This window comes from Hypanus sabinus, chromosome 8, assembly GCF_030144855.1.
Source record: "Hypanus sabinus isolate sHypSab1 chromosome 8, sHypSab1.hap1, whole genome shotgun sequence".
NCBI classification, from domain to species: Eukaryota; Metazoa; Chordata; class Chondrichthyes; order Myliobatiformes; family Dasyatidae; genus Hypanus; species Hypanus sabinus.
Window position 1 is genome coordinate 169,055,389 of NC_082713.1, and position 24,746 is coordinate 169,080,134.

Below are 24,746 nucleotides of genomic sequence, written 5' to 3' on the forward strand. Positions count from 1 at the left end.
TGCTGAACTTTTAACCTACCCTGCAGTCAATCAAACCCTTTCCTCCCACATAGCCTTCATTTTTCTATAATCCATGTGCCTATCTAAGAGTTTCTTAAATACCCCTAATGTAACTTTCTCTACCACCACCCCTGGAACACCCATGACTCTCTGTGTAAAAAATCTACCTTTGACATCTCTCCTATATATCTTGAGAAGGTCATCAAAATTCAGGGTGCAATTAGCCCGATGGAAGTTCAAGGAGCTGGGTTAGGTACAGTAGACAGTCTTTTAAGCAAAGAGAGGAGGAATGGGCTAAGAATTCTATACTTGAATGCACGTAGTGTCAGAAATAAGGCAGATGAGCTTGAAGCTCAGATGAAAATGGGGAACTAAGATATTGTTGGGATAACGGAGACATGGCTGCAAGGGGATCAGGCCTGGGAATTGAGTGTACCAGGGTATACGTGCTATCGTAGAGACAGAAATATGGGAAGAGGGGGTGGGGTGGCCCTGTTGGTAAGGAATGAGATTCAGTCCTTAGCAAGAGGTGACTTAGCAAAAGGGGAAGTAGAGTCTGTGTGGATTGAGCTGAGGAACAGCAAGGGTAAAAAGACCCTAATGGGTGTTGTGTTCAGGCCCCCAAACAGTAGCGTGGATATTGGGTACAAGTTGATTAGGGAGTTAACATTGGCATGTGCTAAAGGTAATGTAGTCGTTATGGGAGATTTCAACATGCAGGTGAACTGGGAGAATCAGGTAGGTGCTGGACCCCAGGATAGGGAGTTTGTGGAGTGTCTAAGGGATGTATTTTTGGAACAGCTTGTGCTTGAGCCAACCAGGAACGAGGCTATTTTGGACTTGGTGATGTGTAATGAACAGGAATTGATAAGTGATCTTGAAGTAAAGGAGCCATTAGGAAGTAGTGATCATAACATGATAAGTTTTTATCTACAATTTGAGAGGGATAAGGGCAGATCAGAGGTGTCAGTGTTGCAATTAAATAAAGGAGACTACGGAGCCATGAGGGAAGAGCTGGCCAAAGTTAAATGGGCGGATGCCCTGGCAGGAAAGACAGTGGATCAGCAGTGGCAGATATTCTTGGGCATAATACAAAAGATGCAAAAGCAGTTCATTCCAATGAGAAGGAAGGATTCAAAGAGGGGGAAGGGGCCACAGTGGTTGACAAAGGAAGTCAGAGATTGTATAGCATTAAAGAAAAAGAAGTATGACAGGGCGAAGATGAGTGGGAATACAGATGATTGGGAAAGTTTTAAGGAGCAGCAGATCTTAACTAAAAAAGCAATACGGAGAGAAAAAAATCAGGTATGAGCTCAGTCTAGCCAGGAATATAAAAGGGGATAGCAAAAGCTTTTTTAGCTATGTGAAGAGAAAGAAGATAGTTAAGAACAATGTTGGCCCCTTGAAGAATGAATTGGGAGAAATTGTTATGGGAAACAGGGAAATGGCAACAGAATTTAATGCGTACTTTAGATCTGTCTTCACCAGGGAGGACACAAGCAATCTCCCAGATGTATGGATGGGCCAGGGTCATAAGATATCAGAGGAATTGAGACAGATTGACATTAGGAAAAAAACTGTGATGAGTAGACTGGTAGGACTGAAGACTAATAAATCCCCGGGTCCAGATGGTCTGCATCTGAGGGTTCTAAAAGAGGTGGCTCAGGAAATTGCGGATGCATTGGTAATCATTTTCCAATGTTCCTTAGATTCAGGATCAGTTCCTGAAGGTTGGAGAGTGGCTAATGTTATCCCACTTTTCAAGAAGGGAGGGAAGGAGAAAACGGAGAACTATCGCCCTGTTAGCCTAACATCAGTCGTGGGGAAGATGCTTGAGTCCATTATTAAGGACGAAATAGTGGCACATCTAGATGGCAGAAATAGGATTAGGCTGAGCCAGCATGGATTTACCAAGGGCAAATCATGCTTGACTAATCTTTTGGAGTTTTTTGAGGGTGTAACAAGGATGTTAGACGAGGGTAAGCCAGTGGATGTTGTATACCTAGATTTTCAGAAGGCATTCGATAAGGTGCCACATAGGAGATTGGTGAGTAAAATCAGAGCTCATGGCATTGGGGGCAGGGTTTCAACATGGATAGAAAACTGGTTGGCAGATAGAAAGCAAAGGGTAGCAGTGAATGGGTGTTTCTCGGACTGGCTGGAGGTGACTAGTGGGGTACCACAGGGCTCTGTATTGGGACCACAGCTCTTTACGATTTATGTCAACGATTTAGATGAGGGCATTGAAAACTATATCAGCAAGTTTGCTGACGATACTAAACTGGGTGGCAGTGTGACATGCGAAGAGGACGTTAGGAGAATACAGGGAGACTTGGATAGGCTGGGTGAGTGGGCAGATACTTGGCAGATGTCATTCAATGTGAATAAATGTGAAGTTATCCATTTTGGAAGCAGGAACAAGAGGGCAGAGTATTTTCTGAACGGTGTAGAGTTAGGTAAGGGAGAAATGCAAAGAGACCTAGGAGTCCTAGTTCACCAGTCAATGAAGGTGAATGAGCAAGTGCAACAGGCAGTGAAGAGGGCAAATGGAATGTTGGCCTTTGTTACAAGGGGAATTGAATACAAGAGCAAGGATGTTCTTTTGCATTTGTACAGGGCCCTGGTGAGACCACACCTGGAATATTGTGTACAGTTTTGGTCTCCAGGTTTAAGGAAGGACATTCTGGCAATTGAGGAAGTGCAGCGTAGATTCACTAGGTTGATTCCTGGGATGGCAGGGCTGTCTTACGCAGAGAGATTGGAGAGATTGGGCTTGTACACGCTGGAATTGAGGAGATTGAGAGGGGATCTGATTGAAACGTTTAAGATAATTAAAGGATTTGATAGGATTGAGGCAGGAAATATGTTCCAGATGTTGGGAGAGTCCAGTACCAGAGGGCATGGATTGAGAATAAGAGGTCAGTTATTTAAAACAGAGTTGAGGAAGAGCTTCTTCTCCCAGAGAGTTGTGGAGGTGTGGAATGCACTGCCTCGGAAGACGGTGGAGGCCAATTCTCTGGATGCTTTCAAGAAGGAGCTAGATAGATATCTGATGGATAGGGGAATCAAGGGATATGGGGACAAGGCAGGGACTGGGTATTGATAGTGAATGATCAGCCATGATCTCAGAATGGCGGTGCAGACTCGAGGGGCCGAATGGTCTACTTCTGCACCTATTGTCTATTATCTATTATCTATTATACTTCCCTTCAACTACCTTAAAATTATCACCACCATTATTATGTGTCATGCTGTCTTTAACCATGTTTGTTCTTGGCAAATTTTTCCACAGAAATGCTTTGCCATTGTCTTCTTCTGAGCAGTGACTTTACAAGAAGGGTGACCCCAGCCATTAGCAATACTCTTCAGCTATTTCTGCCTGGAATCAGTAGTTGTATAACCAGGACTGCTGGTATGTAGCAGCCTCTCATACAAACATACACCACCGGCTCCGTGGCTTCATGTGACGCTGATTGGAAATGCTAAGTAGGTGCTACCTCTTGCCCAAGGGTAACCTGCAGGCTAACAGAAGGAAGGAACACCTTACTCTTCCTTTCATGCAGACTTATCTCCACCCATCATATTAGCCATTTCCACTCTGGGAAAAAGGCTCTAGCTGTCCACTCCATCAATGCCTCCTATCATCTTGAACATTGCTAACAAGTCACTCTCATTCTCCTTTGTTCAAAAGAGGAAAGCCCTAGCTTACTCAACCTGTCTTCATAAAGATATGCTCTCTAATCCAGGGAGCATGCGGGTAAACCTCCTCTGCACCCTCTCTAAAGCTACTACATTCTTCCTGTAATGAGGTGACCAGAACTGAACACAATATAATTTGCTTGGTAACATTGAAAGATCTATGGGTGTGGATCCCAATATCCCAAGTCTGGCAACATACTTGTAAGTTTTGTCTGTTCTCTTTCAAGCTAATTGATATCTTTCTGGTAGGGTCTTCTACTTCCTCCTCTAAATGCTGTGGATTTAAATCCTACCCTAACCCTCTATGAATAGATGCCTCGGGTGTAGTAAATGGTCAGCATGGCAGGGTTGGGCAGAAGGGCCTGTTTCTGAGACTCATTAAAGGTATAGCTTCAGAAGTTATGTTACATTGAATCTCCAGGTAGACATAGTATTTCCAATATTGAGCAAACCCTGAGACTGACACCAATACATCGTACATTGAAAAAGGCAAACCCTCCAGATCTGGATGATGAGTTTAGCACGTGCATGTTGAAACATTGCACTAACAACCAACATGACCTAAGGATGTGCAATGGGGTGGGGCAGCCTGCAAGTGATGCCACAACGCCCACGGTTCTTGGCAGAGCACAATAAAACACAACACAGCAAGTAACTAACAACAAAAGCAAGACCAAGCCCCTTTCCTCCCTGAACATCAATGTTTCTATTTTTCCTCCCCCGTCACTTCTCTCTTTTTCCATTCCTCATTCTAGTTCCCCTCTTACACCTTCTCTTCTCCACACCTGCCCAACACTTTCCTCCAGTGACCCTCGTCCTTCTCTTTCTCCCATGGTCCATTGTCGTCTCCTATCAGATTCTTTATTTCTTACACGTATCACTTCCCAGCTTCTTACTTCATTCCCCACCCATCCACCTTCTACCTCACATGTTGTCACATCACCTGCTAGCTTGTACTCCTTCCCCTACCCCCACCTTCCTATTCTGCCTCCCCACTCCATCTTCCTTTCCAGTTCTGATGAAGGGTCTCAGCCCAAAACATCAATTGTTCATTCCCCTTCATAGATGCTGCCTGACCTGCTGAGTTCCTCCAGCATTTTGTGTGTGTTACAACTGATAATATTTGTCACGAGGGCTTGACGAGAAGAAATTAAGAGTGTTAGGCTGGTCACAGTCCTTGAGCAATGAACCGCCCTTCATTTCCCACCCTGCTGCCTCTTTTGTCTGGCTAATTTCCCACTGGAGTCACTCAGCATTCTAACCCAGGGTTGTCGAGCATCTTGGCTTGTAATCTTATTTTAACTGAGCTTGGAACATCTGCAATAAATCCACGAGGATTTGCAAGCAAAGACAGAAAGATAAAAACTAGCCGGGTGAACAGATAAGGTTGCCTGCCTCTGGAACAAAAAAAAGCTTCTTATTATTGAAAGAGATGGAGTCAGTGACTCTCAATTGATTGCAAACTGTTTGATAGTCCTTTGCCAGCTGTCTCCAAAATGAGAACAGGGGGTGGCGAGGGGGAGGGGAATTACATTTAAAACAGAGAGTCAACTGAACAGGACTCAATTTAAAAAAACACAGACCTTTTGGAAACTGCGCAGTTATTCCTCTTTTTTTTAAAGGGGTATACTTTAAGACTATAAGACATAGAAGAGAATTAGACCATCCTTCCCAATGAGTCTTCTCCACTATTCCATCATGGCCGATTTATTATCCCTTTCAATCCCGCTCTCCTGCCTTCTCCCTGTAACCTTTGACGCCATGACTAATCAATAACCTATCAACCTCCATTTTAAATGTACCCAATAACTTGGCTTCCACAGCCGCCTGTGGCGATGAATTCCACAGATCCACCACTCTTGAGCTAAAGAAATTCCTCCTCATCTCTGATCTAAAGGAGTGTCTTTCAATTCTGAGGCTGTGCCCTCTGGTGCTAGAGACCCCCACTACAGGAGACATACACTCTAACTGTTTAACAACTCACTGCTTTAACATGTTAGGCACCACTCTCCCTTCCCCACTGTATTTAATGTTTCCAGGTTTAGAGAATGTTTCAAAGCAAAGATAATTTTTTCAAGAAGAAGGTAATTCTAATTCCTCAAAACTTCTGTCCTGATGAAAAATCTCACCAGGAAACACTGTTTATTCCTTTCCACAGATACTGGCTGACCTGCTGAGTTCCTCCAGCATTTTGTGTGTCATTGTGTTGCTCTGAATATTCAGTAACTCTTTTGTGTTATAAATAACTCTGGGTGCCATGATAGAGCAGCGGTTAGTATGATCCTCGCTGGAGAAAGCATGGATTTTCTCCGGGTGCTCTGGCTTCCTCCCACAGTCCAGAGCCATACCAGATAGGTTAATTGGTCACCTTAAATTGTCCTGCACTGTTAGGCTAGGGTTAAATTGTGCTTGTTGGGAATTTCTAGGTGGAGTGGCTCGAAGGGCTGGAAAGGCCAATTCCATGTTGTATCTCTGAATAAATAAGAATGAATACAATAATAACTCCAGGTATCATTACAGAGAGAAAGAACGTTGGTCTAATTGGGATAGGCGACGGTTAGTTAGAAGGTAATAGGTTAAGGACAATAAACAACACGCACAAAATTCCGGAGGAACTCAGCAGCACCTACAGAAAAAATAAACAGTCGATGAGATAGAGAGAGAGAGGGAGAGACAGAGAGGGAGAGGGAGAGAGTAAATAAGCCACAAAATTAAATATATTGTGCAACTAAAAGGAATAGTGAGGTAACCCTAACCCTAATGCTTGGTCTGTTCAGAAATGGAGCATTCTGAAATCTGATGGTAGAGGGGATGAAGCGGTTCCTAAAACATTGAATGTGTGTCATTGGGCTCCTGACCGTCCTCCCTGATGGTTGTAATGAGAAGAGGGCATGTCCTGGGCGACGGGGGTCCTTACGATAGATGCTGCCTTTATGAGGCACTGCTTTGTGAAGATGTCCTCAATGGTGAGGAGGCTAGTGCCCGTGATGGAGCTGACTGAGTCTAAAAGCTTCTGCGGCCTCTTGTGATCCTGTGCATTGGAGCCTCCATACCAGGCAGTGATGCAACCAGTCAGAATGGTCTCCACTGTACATCTGTGGAAATCTGGAAGAGTTTTTGGTGATGCAGTAAATCTCTCAAACTCCAAATGAAGTACAGCCACCAGCATGGCTTCTTCATTATTGCATCAATGTGTGGGCCCAAGACAGATCCTCTGAGGTCTTAACATCCAGGAACCTGAAGCTTGTCACCCTTTCCACCAGTGAGGACTAATGCATGTTCTCAAGATTTCCCCTTCCTGAAGTTCAGGATAGGACTAGAAGATAAACATTGGGAGGCAATCAGTTAGAAAAGCTACAAAGTTAGGCATTAAGATTAAGAACAAACATCGCAAACCAGCAAGGTAGAAAGCTAATACTAAGAGCTGATAAGCTAGGAGACAATATAGGATACCATAAGGATTGGAAGTGAATAGAATAGAGAAATGAAGAAATATGGAGTTACTCGAATATGTAGCCAATTTTATGTTGAGCCAAAATATGGGACATAAAGGATGGGAATCAATAAGATGGAGATCCAGGATACTGAGCCAATAGGATAGGGAGCCAATAGGTTAAGGAGCCAATAGGGTAGGGCCAATATGATAGATAGCCAGTAGGATAGGGAGCTGATGGGCCTGGCTCCATGATGTGTAACTCTGATACACTATAAAAGCATTGATTTGGATATCCATATCATGGGAAAAAAGATTTTTGCCTTTCTACAGTCATCTACTTTTCCAATCTTCAACTAACTGCAGGGTTAATTATGGCTGAGATTGATGACTGAATGATTAAAACAGCTAATGCTGTGTTCTGTCCTCCCCCTCCCTTTTCCTCACCCCCCTCTCCCTCACCCCCTTCTCCCTTGCCCCCTCTCCCTCTGTTTCTTCCACTCTCCCTCCATCTCCATCTCTACTTCCATGTCTCTCTCCCTTTCTCCCTCCCTCTCCCTCTCTCTATCTCTGATTTCTCTTTCTTCCTCTGTCCCCACCCTCTTCTCAATCTCATTCCCTATCCCTCTCTATCTCTCTCTCTCTGCCTCTGTCTCTCTCTTTCTCTTTCTCTCCCCCTCTCTCTTTATCGCAGTGAACTTTCTGGAGAAGTATTGCATCTTTAATCAAGAGGACTTGGCATTGTACAAGAAGAAGTTCCAGGAGGTAGGCATTAAAAAGCATATTGTTATGGATGGGTTTGCTCTCCTCACATGGCTGCAGACCAGTATCCTACAAAAATATCAACAGTTCAAACTTGAGTAAATTCAGGTCTACAGTAGGAACTCACATTTACAAGGTCCCTTCAACATCCCAGGATGCTTTTTAGTGACATAACCAAGAGATTTGACAGCTAAGGAGATACAAGTCGAAATGACCAAGAGGGCATGTTACTGAAACATACAGTAGTTCCATGGTGGATGAAAGGGAATTTTGAGATGATGGAGAAGTACAGTGAGGGAATTTCACACATTGGTGCCACGGTAGGGTAGTGGTTAGTGTGACACTATTGCAGCTCAGAGTGTGGAGTTCAGAGTTCAATCCCAGTATCTTCAGCAAAGAGTTTGTAGCTCTTCTGTATGGAATGCATGGGTTTCTTCTGAGTGCTCCAGTGTCCTTCCACAGTCCACAGATGTACTGGGTAGTAGTTTAGTTGTTCATTGTAAATTATCCTATGATTAGGTTAGGGTTAAAGTGGTGGGTTGATAGACAGTGCTGCTCAAAGAGCCGAAGGGACTGTTCCAATCTGTATCCCTAAATAAATTAGAGCCTCCATAGCCAAAGACACCATACTTGGTGGTTCTGGAGAGTGTACAAGGAAGATCTACCAGGATGTTGTCTGGGATGGAGTTTTTCAGTTATGATGAGCAATCAGAGGGTTCACATCTTCAGCCACTTGCTCATCACCATGTGACTTAATCTGGGATGTAAGAGTGGATTCCCTTCATGGAGAATGCATGTGTATGACTTTGTTTAACATGGTGAGACTGATGCACGGACAGCCACCACACAGTCCTCGACAGATCGGAGTCAGGGTCCAGTGATGTGGAATGCAACACAGCTAGGGACGCTTCACTGCCATTGTGGTATATTATCATCCCCTGCCAGCTCCACCGTTGAGGGCTTGGTTGGATTGCTGTTTGTCTGGAACTTACCCCTAGACTTTACCACCATGGGTGACCCTATCAGAACTAAGCTCCAGAAGGCTTTGCACTTGGAATCTCAGGAACTCACAAGCCTCCCTACCATGACAAGGTGATGATCTTGGAGAATGATCCAATACAAAAGATGGACTCTCGACAACTTGTACAGTTCTTGATTAAAGCTTAAAGAGCAGGGACCGAGATAGGGAAATGGGAGTAACCTAAGGTCCATCTCCGGTTAACATTGATATGACAGGCAAAACGGCCTCTCTATTTGCAATAAACTTCTACATGAAATAGTTTCAAAGAGGCAAAAGGAGCATTTGGCCATTTGGTCCATTGGATCTGCTCTGCCATTCCATTATGGCTGATGTACTATCCCATTTTACATCATTCTCTTTCCTTCTCCCCATAACCTTTAAATGAGAACCTATCAACCTCCTGCTTTAAATATACCCAATGTCATGGCTTCCATAGCTGTCTGTGGCATTGAATTCCACAGATTCAACACCCACTGGCTAAGGAAATTCCTTCTCATCTTTGTGGGATGCCACGGTAACATAGTAGTTAGTGCGACACTAGTACAGCTTGGTGCATCAGAGTTCAGAGTTCAATTCTGGTGCCCACTGTAAGCAAGTTTGTACATTCCTCACTGTGTGTGCATGGGTTTCTTCCAGGTCCTCTGGTTTCCTCCCATAGTCCAAAGATGTACCAGTTAGTAGGTTAATTGATCTTTGATTAGGCTGAGGTTAAACCATGGGCAGCTGGGTGGCATGGCTGGAAAGGCCTGGTCCACACTGTATCTCTATATGAAGGGACATCCTTCTACTCTGTCTGTGCCCTCTGACCCTAGACTTTCCCACTACAGGAAACATCCTCTCCACATCCACTCAATCTAGGTCTTTCAGAAGGAATGGTTCAGATGAACAACAAATGTACAGCAGAATGGAAGAAGGGTGTAGTCAGGATTGTGGGACTGGGTTTAGGAGACTTTGGGCAGGTTAGGACTAGATTCACTGGAGAAGAGCACAGTGAGAAGTGATCTTACAGACATCTACAAAATCATGAGGGGCACAAAGTACTGTAAATGCTCAGTCTTTTCCCTTGGGTTGGGAACTGTGGGCATAGGTTTAAGGTGTGAGGGGAAAGATTTAAAGGGAGCAGGAGGGACAACTTCTTCAGGCAGAATGTGGTGGGTGTATAGAATAAGGCAGAGGAGGTTAGACATGCACATTAACAATGTTTAAAAGACACTCAGGCAGGTAAATGGATAGGAAATCATAAACACAAGATGCTGGAAACCTACAGCTTACATCCTTACTGCCTGTTATGCTACTGGCATTTAAGCCAGCAATGAAGGTCCTCCATCTCAGTCTGTTCACACCATCATGCACAGACGTAGAAGGATTCCCTATTGCTGTTTCTGTAACAACTTTTTGACCAGTCAGGGTTGCTAGCCCTGTGCTGAGCCCCCAAACCTGGAGGACCGGTGGACCACTCTTAGTCTGGCCTCTACCCTTTGACCTGTCTGGCATGGGTGATCCAACCAAAAGCCAAAGCACAAGACCCTGATTCCAGCCAACATAGCTCTCCGGGTCATTGAGGGAGAAAAGCTTCCAAATCTTGGAGGGAAGATCTCGAGCAACACGCATCAAATGCTGGAGGAACTCAGCAGGCCAGACAGCATCCACAGAGAGGAATAAATAAGAAGGATCTCAAACTGAAGTGCCGACTCTTTATTTCTCTTCATGACTGCTGCCTGACCTGCTGAGTTCCTCCAGTGTTTTGTGTTTTTACATGGATTTGGAGGGAGATGGGTCAAACATGCTTTGATGGCATCTTGGTCAGCATGGACCACTTGGGCAGAAGGGGCTGAGGGAGAGAGGAACAGCAGAAAACATTGATAGAGATGGGCTCATCTGGTTTGTAAATAGCTATATAGCTGCCCAGGGTGAATTCTGAGTCTTTCTCTCACTTAACTGGATGTAATTAAACTCAATGTAGCCCTTGTCTTGCATACTGTGTAGAATACCTGGGTCTGTTCTTTGTGCTTGGTTCAAACTCCTTAACGGCAGCTCTTTGTCTCTTCCCAATTGCTTTTCAGGTGGATAACAACAATGATGGCTACTTATCCTGTGCGGAGCTAGTTACAGCTTTGAAAGAAATGGTTCCATTGGGAGCACTCACTGATTCGGAGGAAATTTATATTTACAGGGTAATTGTAATAAGACAGCTGCTAAGAGGCATTCTGTTTTTGTAAGTACATGGTCCTTCACCCCACACTCCCACTCCTTCGCTCAGTCCCATTATGCTGAGTCGTACTTTCCAAGACCCTACCTGGGGCTGCTTCACATTGGGGGTGAGGGTGTGCTTTTGTCTTCTGCCCACTAACAGGCAGGTGCTGTGGGTCACTGGGTCAACACACATTTAAGGAAGAACTTGTCATTCAAGCCATTTATAGCGAATGGCAACTGAACCAGAGTAAGCTCAATGATGTAATGTTACAGCACAATCTTCACCCTTGCCATGCAGGAGGCTGCTAAACTAAGACCACATGGTATTGCAGGACAGATACTACCATGGACAGATGATTGGCTGGCTGGGAGGGGGCATAGAATAGGAATAAAGAAAGTTCTTTTCTTGTTGGCTGCTGGTGACTAGTAGTGTTGTACAGGGCTCAGTGTTGGGGCCATTTCTTCTTGCACTATATGTTAGTGATTTGGATGATACAGTTGATGGTTTTGTGGCCAACTTTGTGGATGATACAAAAATAGGTGGAGGGGCAGGTAGTGTTGAGGACACAGAAGGTTTGCCCATGGACTTAGACAGGTTAGGAGAATGAGCAAAGAGGTGTAGACAGAAGTTAATGTAGGAAAGTGTAAGGTCAGGCAGTCTGGTAGAAGCAATAAAGGTATTGACTATTTTTAAAATAAGTATTTTTTTTAAATCAGACATACAAAGCAAATGGGGATTCTTCATGCATAATTCTGTAAAGTTTAATTTGCAGGTTGAGTTGGTGGTAATGAATGGAATGTTAGCATTCATTTCAAGAGGACTAGAATATAAAAGGAAAGTTGTAATACAGCAATAGTCAGACTGCACCTGGAGTATGGTGAGCAGTTTTGTGACTTCAGTGAGGGTCCAGGAGAGGTTCACAAAAATACCCAGGAATGACCATGAGGAGTGATTGATGGCTCTGGGCCTGTACTCACTGTTTAGAAGGATGAGGGGAAAACTCATTGAAACCTATTGAACATTAGAAGGCCTAGATAGGGTGGATGTGGAGAATATGTTTCCTACAGTGGGGGAGTCTAGGACCAGGGGGCACAGCCTCAGAATAGAAGTATGTCCCTTTAGAATGGAGATGAGGAGGAATTTCTTTAGCTAGGGGATGGTGAATCTGTGGTGTTCATTACCCAGACTGCTGTGGGGGCCAAGTCATTAGATATATTTTTATGTGCTGGTTGATAAGTTCTTGATTAGTCAGGGCATTAAAGTTTATGGAGAGAAAACAGGTGAATGGAGGGTGAGATGGAAATTAAATCCACCATAAATGCCAGTTTCAGCGGAGCAATTTGAAGACTATGTTGTTTGTGAGTTGATTACAAGCATATCGGCCCAAAACGTTCACTATTTATTCCTTTCCATAGACACTACCTGATTGCGGAGTTCATCCAGAATTTTATGTCTGTTGCGAAGCATATAAATATTCAGCAGGACACTGGGGTACAACTGTCCATCTTTAGGAATGGGACCTCCAAGAGGACCACAACCTTGGGTTTGGAGACTTACGTGCCTCAATGACCTGGAGAGCTATGTTTGCTGGAGTCAGAGTTTTGTGCTTTGGCTCTTGGTAGGGTCACCCTTGCCAAACAGGTTAAAGGGTAGGGGCCAGATGAAGAGTGGTCCACCAGTCCTCCAGGTTCGGAGGTTCAGCTCAGGGTTAACGATCCTGACTGGACAAACAAGACTTACAGAAAGAGCAATGAAGAATCCTTCTACATATGAGTGTGATGCTATTCCTGGGTCTGCACCTGAGACTTGCATGATGGACAGCAGTGAAAACTGAGCTACTGACATGATAAAGGAAGCCCTGAACACCACCGGAGATAGAGGACCTTCACTGCAGCCCTAAACGCCAGCGGCGGTTCAGACCTAATATATCTTTTGACAGATACGTCATCTGAAAGATAGGACTTCCCTCAATGCTACATTGACAATTATGTAGACCAGGGATTCCCGACCTTTTTTATGCCGTGGACCTCTCCCATTAACTAAAAGGTCCATGAACCCCAGGTTGGGGTTAAGTCTTCGAGGGGGGACAGGGTTTTTCTGGATTTAAAAACTATCATTGGTTTTAGATAGACCATGGAGATACAACACAGAAACAAGCCCTTCAAGTGAAGTTTAATGACGTGTGCAGAGATAAGGTAAGGCACAGGCACAGGGAAAACCTTCATAACAACATCACAGGCACGTAGGTACAAACATCACATGGAAGTTCACACCAACCATCAATATTAATTTACACTAATCACAGATTAATCCCTGCGGCTATATTAACCTATGATTCTGATTCTAGTTCCTATCACAAGTTCTCCTTGAGTATGGTGGTACATGCCATCAGGCATTTGAATCTTCTGCCTGATGCAGAGGGGAGAAGAGAGAATGTCTGAGATGATTGTGCTGGCTGCTTTACTGAGGCAATGAGAAGTGTAGACAGTCTAGTCACAGAGTCATAGAAATGTACAGCACAGAACGGGAGTATCTCTCCTCTTCATCACTTCAGTTTAATCTGGGTTGGTTTTAAAAATCTCTTCCAATGATCAGCCCCCAGCAAACCCACCTTGGAACGTTTTGGTCTCAGGCTACATCTTCCCTATCACATGTTTGGCCTGATTTGTCCGGTATACAGTTGAGTTATTGACTGCTGTGTTTCGTGTTCCAAAGATTATACCATAACTTGGTCAGTCAGCCAAGCTGCAGTCGGGAAATTGAACCTGGCTTTGTTTGGCCATTATACACCACACCAACCTTGTGATTATTCTTCAACAGCACTTCACAAAAGAAACAAAAAAACCTCCTATTTTCCAACAGACACACACGCACCTGAACTTTTTAAAATTAATTCTACATGCAACTTCAATAGCACTGAGAATGTGCAATGGAACGTGTAATTAGCTTTAATGGTTGCTAATTTCTTATGCAATGGTGGTTGCCCGCTGTATCCGAGATGACAGGAGACGTACAGGAGTGTATGGAAAAGCTATTGTACTGGGGCTGTCACAATGAGTGCCGGCAATGTCTGAACCCATGTGTGGAGGAACAGCAGAGTCCCAAGTAGAGACAGAAACAAGAGGTTATACATGGGATTCCCAACAGGATGTTGGTGGCACAACCGAGCAACACAGTGAGGCAAATCATTTTCAACACAAGGACCTCACAACGAGCACTAAACAGGGGTCTGCATTAAATAATCTTAGAATGTAGAAAACCCGTGCCAGTCACAACTAACTTGACAAGAATAAACAGAAAGGACAAGGGATTAATGACTCTAGTTAAGAGAACAATTTGTAAATGCGGGTGCTGGAGAAACCTAGAAGCCCAGCGTTCTACGGCATGCTGCAGAGGCCCACAAGGCTTATGGCAGGGGCAGCTCTGCTCTCTTGACCTCGTAAGTCTGGGTACAGTAGTATAAGTAACCATCACAACTGGGGTCCTGCTTGGTTGCTGTGGATGTCCATGATGTCTTCTGTGCCTTGTCATGCGCTTCGCTCTCCATGGAGTGCTGTAGAACCACCTTCCTGGCCATTGGATCTCACTGTAGATCTCATCTGCCCAGTCCGCCAGAGCTGCCTTTGTATGCTAGGACAGACATGTTCCTGTCTTACCAGGATATGAGGGCTACCCTCACCTGGTTACCCCACCTGTCAAAGCAGTGTACTGGGGAGAAGCTGCTGTCACACACCAAAGCTACTTGGAGGCACACGTGAGAGCTGAGTGTCTGGTGGGGACCAAAGTTGAGTGAGTTGCCCCAAATTGTACATGACAAGCCCCTTCACTGGAGGTGCTACCCCTCCCTGGACACTCCATACACCCAGTTTCTTAGTCAGTACCTAAAGGAAAAACCTGCCTTTCATTGAGATAGCTGCTAATTTTATAATCCCTTTCACTTTTCTCGATAAAGTGTCCCTGTGATATCAGGTGGAAGATAATCTAGGATACTCTCCAATCACCTCAACTGGGAAAGCTACAGGGACACAAGAAGTTCACCTCCTTGACTCAGTGCAGTGATGCAGTTGATTGAACTGCCTCCTCACGGTGACAGAGTCTTGGATTCAGGTTCTGTCTGTGTGGAGTTTGCACGTTCTCCCTCTGATCATTTGGGGTTTTCCTGCTGGCCCAGTTTAAAGATTAAAGATTAGTTTATTTGCCACGTGTACACCGAAACATACAGTGAAATGCGCCATTTGCGTTCAAATCAAATCAGCAAGGATGGTCCAGGAGGCAGCCCACAAGTGTCACCACACTTCTGTCACCAACTTAGCATGTCCACAGCTAATTAACCTTTACTAACCAGTACATATTTGGAGTGTGGGGGGTAACTGGAGCACCCGGAGGAAACTCACGGTTACAGGCAGAACATATAAACTCCTTACAGACAGTGGCGGGAATTAAACCCTGATCTTACAGATGGCACTGCAAACCATTTGTGCTAACCACTACGCTATCATGCTGCTCTCCATGTGCCAAAGACTTGTAGGTTAGCTGGGCATGGCAAATTGACCCTGGTGTGTATGTGGGTGGGTGTATATGGAACCCAGAGAGACAATGAAAATTAAAAACTGGCATTAGTGCCAAAGTGTGTTTGATGGCTGTCAGGGACTCAATGGGCAGAAGGGCCTGATTGCATGCTTAGACCATTAGATATAGGACCTTCATTGGATCATACGGCCCATCAAGTTGCACACACTTAATGTTTTAGGAACAGCTTCTTCCCCCCCCCCCCCCCCACCATCAGAATTCTGAACAGACAATCAACCCAGGAACAACACCTCACTATTTTTAGCTCCCATTTTGAGTACTTATTTAATTATATATATATATATTCTTATTGTAATTTATAGTTTTTAAAATATATTGCATTCCACTGCTGCCACAAAACAAATTTCATGATGTATGCCTGTGATATTCCAGTAATACAGTGAATGGCTCCACCATTTTGTTGTAGCTGATTTAGACAGACTTTGTTGTAGAAACGGCAACCAGAAATTAATCATAAGAATTCCAAAAGTACATTGTTGGCTCAGCCGAGCAACACTTTGAGACTTAACATTCTCAAAACTAGGACCCCACAATTAGTGCTAATTGGGTGTCTGCTTAAGTAATGCAAGTAACACAGAATCCCTGAGTTTATCAAGATAAATTTAACTAATTTAAGCAGAAAGCACCAGGAGACCGCATTACAAAGAGCGAGTAGCTGAGAAAAAACACAACAAACTCTCATTATACAACTATTAACCAATTCAGGCACCCTTAAAAACCTTGGAGCTCAATGCTCTCTGGCTCCTCACACAAGCCCAAGGCTGGCCTTGCCATTGACATCTCTTTGTAGCTTTCAACTTTAAAATCTCCTCTAATCTTGAGGTGTTTTAGAATTTCCATGTACCAAGAATAACCATTCTGTTGCTGCTTCTTCCTAAGCGCATATATTCTGAGGTCCACCTTGTTATAGACTATAAAATATTACAGCTCCATTCAGTCCCCTTAGCCCACCATATTATGCCAACTTTATACCCTACTCTAAGGTCAATCTGATCCTTCCCTCCTACATCACTCACCATTTTTCTATTATTGATGCATCTATCTAGGAGATTCTTAAATGCTAAAAAGTTTCTTAAACGTTTCACAGATACTGGAGAGCCTGGATTACCGCGTCACTGATGGATTGATGGACCTCCGGCTCTTCACTGTGATGGTCAGCCTGGCACAGAAGATCACAGCACTGGAGTAAGTGGGTGACTGGGAGGGAGCAGTGCTGGTGAACTTTAGGGAGGTGATGAGAACTCAAAGCACACTCTCGAAAAGCTGTGGCTGCCAGACAACTTTGAAGGCTAGCTCGCTAATCCATTGGGGAGCAGCTTACCTTCTACATCCCCAAGTCATAGATTGGGGTAAGTGGATGGTTGGTAGTCAGCACAGATTTAGAGGGCCAAATATCCTCTGTATGACCCTATGACTTTATGAGGAGGCTTCACAAAAGGCCAAGGGGTACAAATAATCTCACGGAGTAAGAACAGCAGAAGAAAAGGTCATTATAGAGTCATAAAGTCATACAGCACCTTTAACCCAACTGATCCATGCTGATCAAGATTCCCACCTAAGCTGGTCCTCTTTTCCCTCATAGGGCTTATATCCCTCTGGATACTTCCTATCCACGTACCTGTCCAAATGCCTTTTAAATGTTGCTAATACACCTACCTGAAATACCTCCTCTGGCAACTCGTACCATATACTGTGCACTTTCTGGTAAAAATAGTGTTTCTGAAGTTCCTATTAAGTCTCTCCCCTCTCACCTTAAAACTATGCCCACTAGTTCTTGATTCCCCAGCCCTGGGAACGAGATTGCACCTTTCATTGTCTATGCCTCCTATGAATTTATAATATATATGAGTTGGATGAAAATGTAGTTGGGTGGGTTAGTAAGTCTGCAGTCGATGAAAAGATTGGTAGTGTTGTGGATAGCACAGATGATTGGCAAAGTGGCACTAGTGAACAAAGCAACCAAAGGTAATGTCCAGCTGACAGTTAACAAAACTACTTCCTTTACTGCTTCTTCTTTCAAATATGATTCTATTACAAAGCTGCATGCGATTGGAGCCTGTGATTTATGTTTTGATGGGGTGCTTTGGGGCCGTTTGAGCAATCTGGCGCTTTGTTTTCTCCAAAGGAGTTCGATGAGGTTTGGAGCAGAATGTGAAAATTTACTCCTCTAAATCCCCTTTAAACCTCCTCCCTCTCACCTTAAACCAATGCCGTCTAGTTTTAGAGAGCATATCTATGCCTCTCATGAATTTATATATCCCAAATCACTCTTCTGTGTAGAACATATGCATCATGAGAAGAATTGTTCAAAATTGTTTAATGTCATTTCCAGTACACAAGTGTAAAGGAGAACAAAACAATTGTTACTCTGGATCTGATGCAGCACAAAAAAATAACACATTAAGATAAAGAGCACAATAATAAAGATAACACAATAAGTATAAATATTTAAGATAGCTTATATACATAGATTGATTGTACGTACATGATGCACCATCACTAACTCTCTCTGAGACGTAAAGGCGAGATATCGGCCTTTATTGACTGGAAGAAGGAACAAGCAGTGGTTGACCACCATACTACATCCTGGAGAAAGAGAGGCTGGGCTCAGACCTGAATCGCCTTTATACAGGGGTCTGTGGGAGGAGCCACAGGAGCAGTCAGCAGGGGGCATGTCCAGACAGGTATATGTAGTTCACCACAGTACATAAAGTGAAGTTAGGCACAGGAGTGTCTGTACATAAGGACTGACAGGAAATGATAAAATAGTGGTGGTTGAGGGTGCAGAGGGGTGGGTTAGTGGGTGGAGATGTTGATCAGCTTTACTGCTTGAGGGAAGTAACTGTTTTTGAGTCTGGTGTGGATGCTGCGTACCCTCCTCCCATATGTAGGTGGGTGGGACAAACAGTCCATAAACAGGGTGGATGGGATCCTTTGCAATAATGCTGCCCTTTTTCCGGCACCATTGGTGAAGGTAACAACGTGATTACTCTGATGTTTGGCTGTGTAGTCATGAGTGAGCAGAGTGTATAGCAGTGGGCTCAGCACACAGCCTCGGAGGGCATCCATGCTGAGGATGATAGGGAGGGAGGAGCGGTCGTGCATCCAGAATATCTGAGATCTGCTGGTTAAGGTGGCCAGCACCCAGTTGCACAGTGGTGTATTTAGTCCGAAGAGTAGGAGTTTGTTCCTCAAGGTCTGTGGGACAATAGTGTTGAATGTCCAGAAACACATGTGTCCTTGTTTTCTAGGTGTGTCAAGGCCAGATGCATGGCGGATATTATGGCATCTGTCAGAGAGCAGTTATGTTGGTAGCTATATTGGCAAGTGTCCAGTGTGGCAGAAATAGAGTTTTTGATATGTGCCATTACCAGCCATTCAAAGATCTTCATGATGACTGGTGTCAGTGCCACGGACTGGTAGTTGTTTAGTTCTGAAGGTGTGGGGTTCTTTGGTACAGGGATGGTGGTGGCTGATTTGATGCATGTGGGGACAGCAGCCTGGATGAGTGAACTGTTGAAAGCAGAATTGCAGGTAGATGGAAAATGACATTTAGTACTGTACACTGACCTTCACCAGTCACACCTGTGAGTATAGAAATTGGAACATTACATTGCAGTTGTATATGTTGCTAGTGAGGCGCACTGGGAGAACTGGCTACAGTTTTGGCTATCATGTTGGTCAAGAACATGTGGAACTGGAAAGAGTGCAGAGAAGATTTACAAGGATCTTGCCATGATTACAGGAGCTGAGTTATAGACATAGGTTGTCCAAGCTGGATCTTTATTCCTTGAAAGGTAGGAGAACAAGGAGCAAACTTACAATTGGGTTAAAATTAGGAGGGGCATAGTTAACATAGATGGTAACAGTCTTTTCCCCAGGGTAAGGGAGTCCAAAACTAGGGGGCATGGGATTAGGGTGAGAGGGGAAAGATTTAAAAGGGGCCAGAGGGACAACTTCTTCACACAGAGGGTGGTGAGTCTATGGAATATAGTTGAGGCAGGTACAATAGTATCATTTAAGAGGAACTTGGAGAGGTACATGGAGGGCTGAGGTTTGCATAGATACAGGCCGAATGCAGGAAATTGGGACAGGCTGGGTTGGCACTGTGGTCAGTATGGACTGGATAGGCTGAAGGGCCTGTATTGCTCTATGACTCTAAGAAAGTGGATGCTGGCTCGACAGGTTTGGGTAATGTGTCAATGGAAGCACCTAAATCTGAGACAGAGGGGGACAAGGACAGGTCCTTGGTGGACAGCAAATTCACATGAGATTCTGAAAATGCTGGAGATCAAGAGCGACATACACAAAATGCTGGAGGAGCTTGGCCCGTGCAGCAGGCTCCCCCTTTCCACGCATCTGATGACTGAGACCGATACAGTTTGGCACCAGCAGCATCACGGGAGTTCTCAGTCAGCTTTGAACCCAATGTTGGACTGTCTCAGAGACTCCAGCTTTGGATTTTTCCTCAGGTTTCCCCCCCCAAAGCCACATGGCAACAGAGGTTTGAGATCAGAGTTTTCCTTCTCCTAGATGAGTTGCCAAGCACAACAGATGAGCCCCATCTGCCCAAAGTGACTGGTTTTAAGGTGCCAGTAACCCACCTTTACCCCTTGTCCTGTCAGTAGAAATGATTCGACTGGGCTAAGTAGCTAAGCCAGACGTGAAGGCCAGGAGCTGGACGGTTTTCAGTGACTGTTTGAGGTACACGCAGTTCAGAGCATTTAATAGGTGGTGGGAATTTATCCCTATAATCAAGTCCAGGGTGTAAAAACCTAAAGGAACCAAGGAGTAAGGGGCATTGATTTAAGGTGAGAGGGAAGAGATTTCATAGGAACCTGAGAGGCAACGCTTTCCATGGAAATCTGTCAAAAAAGTCACTTGTTCAGGAAGGAGGTGGTGGAATGAGAGGTTTAGAGAGAGGATTCCAGAGTTTGGGTGCATGGGAGATGAAGACACGGCTGACAATTGTAGAAGAACTACAATCAAGTCCAGGCTAGAGCCAGCCATCCATTATGCAAGCTGTATGCACTGTCATCCCTGCGCTGCCTGCATTGTTTTCATTTTTAAAAAAAAGTAATGTGACTGCACAGATTAGGAGGATTTAAACCCGAGGAAGAAATAATGAAAACACCTGCAGTGCAGCCAGTTCCTGAGATCGGCTGGAAACATCTGAATACGCGGTAACATATCCACTTGCCACTTAATTAATAGGGACCGTGTAACATGACCCAGGGCTGGGCTCAGAGTACTGGGGCATTGTTTGTCTCTCTGCTTGGCTCAGCCAAGGCTCTGTATCTGCAGCGGGAGGGATGACGGTTGTGGAGCTGGCATCCTGTGGTAATGAGGAAGGCCACAGGAAGTGGCCCTCAGTGCTCTCAGCCTTGAAGCCTTGGGGTGGGTGTGGGCAACAGGCAAATTGTACCATTAGGTGAGAATTGGAATCAGATTTATTACCACTGACATATGTTAGCAAATTGGTTGTTTTGCTGCAGCAGTAGGGTGCAATGCATAAGACACATTATTTATTATAATAAGCAATACAATATTTGTAAAAATTAAATAAGTAGTGTAAAAAGAGAGTAAAATGATTCATGGGTTCATTGTCCATTCAGAAATCTAAGAGGAGAAGAAGTTCCTCTTAAAATTGTTTGTCTTCAGTCACCTGTAACTCCTCTGCCTTAGGTCATAGGTTAAGTGTGAAAGGTGAAATATTTAAGAGGAACCTGAGGAAGAACTTCCTTTCTAACCACCTCCTCAGAGAATGGTGTAAGTGTGGAATGAGCTGCCAGACTCAGCTCAGATGTGGGTTCAATGTGAACAATGAAGGGAAATTTAGATATGTGCAGGGCTGGAAGGGGAATGGAGGGCTATGGTCCAGGTGCAAATCGATGGAATTAGGCAAATAGTTCAGCATGGACTAGATGGGCTGAAGAGCCTGTTTCTGTGCTGTGGTGCTTTATGACTCTATGACTCTTTCAAAAAATAGAAAACCTGCAAATACTGGTAATCCAAGAAGGCTGAGGAGTAGATTTAAAAGGTTGGGGGAGGGTAGAGAGAAACACCAGGTGATAGGTGAAACCTGAAGGGAGAGGGGATGAAATAAAGAGCTGTGAAGTTGATTGGTGAAAGAGATATAGGGCTGGAGAAGGACAAATCTAATAGAAGAGGACAGATGGCCATGGAAGAAAGAAAAGGAAGAAGGAGCACCAGAGGGAGGCAATGGGCAGGCAAGGAGATAGGTGAGAGAGGGAAAGGGAATGGGGAATAGTGAAAGGGGTAGGAGGCATTACTGGATGTTTGAGAAATTGATGTTCATGCCATGAGGATGGAGGATACCCAGACAGACCATAAGGTATGGTTCCTCCAACTTAAATGTGGCCTCATCATGGCAGTGGAGGAGGCCATGGATGGACATATTGGAATGGGAATGGGACATGGAAGAACACCTTATATTCCACTTGGGTAGCTTCCAACCTGATGGCATGAATATCGATTTCTTGAGCTTTCAGTAATGCCCCTCGGCCTTCACCATTCCCCATCCCCTTTTCAATAGACAATAGACAATAGGTGCAGAAGTAGACCATTCGGCCCCTCGAGTATGCACCGCCATTCTGAGATCATGGCTGATCATTCACTATCAGTACCCAGTCCCTGCCTTGTCCCCATATCCCTTGATTCCCCTATCCATCAGATATCTATCTAGCTCCTTCTTGAAAGCATCCAGAGAATTGGCCTCCACCGTCTTCTGAGGCAGTGCATTCCACACCTCCACAACTCTCTGGGAGAAGAAGCTCTTCCTCAACTCTGTTTTAAATAACTGACCTCTTATTCTCAATCCATGCCCTCTGGTACTGGACTCTCCCAACATCTGGAACATATTTCCTGCCTCAATCCTATCAAATCCTTTAATTATCTTAAACGTTTCAATCAGATCCCCTCTCAATCTCCTCAATTCCAGCGTGTACAAACCCAATCTCTCCAATCTCTCTGCGTAAGACAGCCCTGCCATCCCAGGAATCAACCTAGTGAATTTACGCTGCACTTCCTCAATTGCCAGAATGTCCTTCCTTAAACCTGGAGACCAAAACTGTACACAATATTCCAGGTGTGGTCTCACCAGGGCCCTGTACAAATGCAAAAGGACGTCCTTGCTCTTGTACTCAATTCCCCTTGTAATAAAGGCCAACATTCCATTTGCCCTCTTCACTGCCTGTTGCACTTGCTCATTCACCTTCATTGACTGATGAACTAGGACTCCTAGGTCTCTTTGCATTTCTCCCTTACCTAACTCTACACCGTTCAGACAATACTCTGCCCTCTTGTTCCTGCTTCCAAAGTGGATAACTTCACATTTATTCACATTGAATGATATCTGCCAAGTATCTGCCCACTCACCCAGCCTATCCAAGTCTCCCTGTAGTCTCCTAACGTCCTCTTTGCATGTCACACTGCCACCCAGTTTAGTATCGTCAGCAAACTTGCTGATATAGTTTTCAATGCCCTCATCTAAATCGTTGACATAAATCGTAAAGAGCTGTGGTCCCAATACAGAGCCCTGTGGTACCCCACTAGTCACCTCCAGCCAGTCCGAGAAACACCCATTCACTGCTACCCTTTGCTTTCTATCTGCCAACCAGTTTTCTATCCATGTTGAAACCCTGCCCCCAATGCCATGAGCTCTGATTTTACTCACCAATCTCCTATGTGGCACCTTATCGAATGCCTTCTGAAAATCTAGGTACACAACATCCACTGGCTTACCCTCGTCTAACATCCTTGTTACACCCTCAAAAACTCCAACAGATTAGTCAAGCATGATTTGCCCTTGGTAAATCCATGCTGGCTCGGCCTAATCCTATTACTGCCATCAAGATGTGCCACTATTTCGTCCTCTCACCTTATCTCCTTGCCTGCACATCACCTCCTGCTGGTGCTCCTTCCCCTTTTCTTTCTTCCATGGCTTCTGTCCTCTTCTATCAGATTCCCCCTTCTCCAGCCCTGTATCTGTTGCACCAATCAACTTCCCAGCTCTGCACTTCATTCCTCTCCCTCTGGATTTCACCTATCACCCTGTGTTTCTCTCTCTCCTGCCCCCACCTTTCAAATCTACTCCTCAGCTTTTTTCTCCAGTCCTGCCGAAGGGTCTCGGCCCGAAACATCAACTCAACTTTTTGTTAAGGTTTAGCCAGGAACGTTTGCAAGGAATCATTTCCTTTCTTGGGAATGTTGATTTCTTCTTCTGGTTCAGCCTATGTCCCACTGTGGACCGAGCAACAATTCTCAGCTTTAAAAGATTCAAGATTGTTTATTGCCATTCGTCAGTACATGTGTGTACGGAAAGATTGTCACACTAGATCTGATCTACATCAAAAAAGCTCAATAAACATAAAAAACACAACAAAAAGCACAATAAATATACTGTAAACACTTAAGATTAGTTTATATACATAGACTGATCATATGTACATAAAGTGATGCTAGGCACAGGAGTGTCTGTACATAAGGTGACCGACAGGAAATGATAAAGCAGTGGTGGTTGGGGGTGTGGAGGGGTGGGTTAGTGGGTGGAGTTGCTGATCAACCTTACTACTTGGGGAAAGTAACTGTTTTGAGTCTGGTGGTCCTGGAACAGATGCTTCATGAAAGTCAGTCATTCCAACACTCTCATTTGCTTTCCTTTGCCCTGCAGCTAATCTGAAAAGAGAATAAAGTAAATGCCTTCATCAGCACTGGTTTCTATCCAGTTCACCCACAGTGCTGACTGTGGATGTATCTACCTCCTTCATTTTTTTGAAGGGTTCAGATCAAACCACACCCCTCATCTTCTACCAAATCATCCCTTCTCTGGTCCGTCCAGATTTCTATCAACTGTGCTTTCCGAGGGGGTGGGGGTGGGGGGTTTGGCCAAACGGGAGCTGGTGACCACTCAGACACAAACTGGGAGCTGTTACATACATCCCTGCTTAATAGTCATTTTGGGAGCTCATTAATGGGGAAAGCATTGCAGGGCAGTGCTTGTCAAGCCACACATAGCAAGGAACAGC

General features: G+C 44.5%; 1 protein-coding gene across 18 annotated transcripts in view; it reads left to right on the forward strand.

Moving 5' to 3' along the window:
* LOC132398701 (uncharacterized) overlaps positions 1-24,746 on the forward strand; it is a 173,400-nt gene that overhangs the window by 119,145 nt on the left and 29,509 nt on the right. For 14 of the 18 annotated variants that reach the window (XM_059978497.1, XM_059978493.1, XM_059978494.1 and 11 more), the window contains 5 exons: positions 3,293-3,412; positions 7,827-7,897; positions 10,979-11,089; positions 13,236-13,304; positions 16,787-16,884. In XM_059978497.1, the coding sequence (XP_059834480.1) occupies positions 3,293-3,412; positions 7,827-7,897; positions 10,979-11,089; positions 13,236-13,304; positions 16,787-16,884 (469 nt within the window). The remainder of the gene's footprint in view (positions 1-3,292; positions 3,413-7,826; positions 7,898-10,978; positions 11,090-13,235; positions 13,305-16,786; positions 16,885-24,746) is intronic. The other 4 variants (XM_059978504.1, XM_059978506.1, XM_059978495.1 and 1 more) reach the window with 2 other exon arrangements.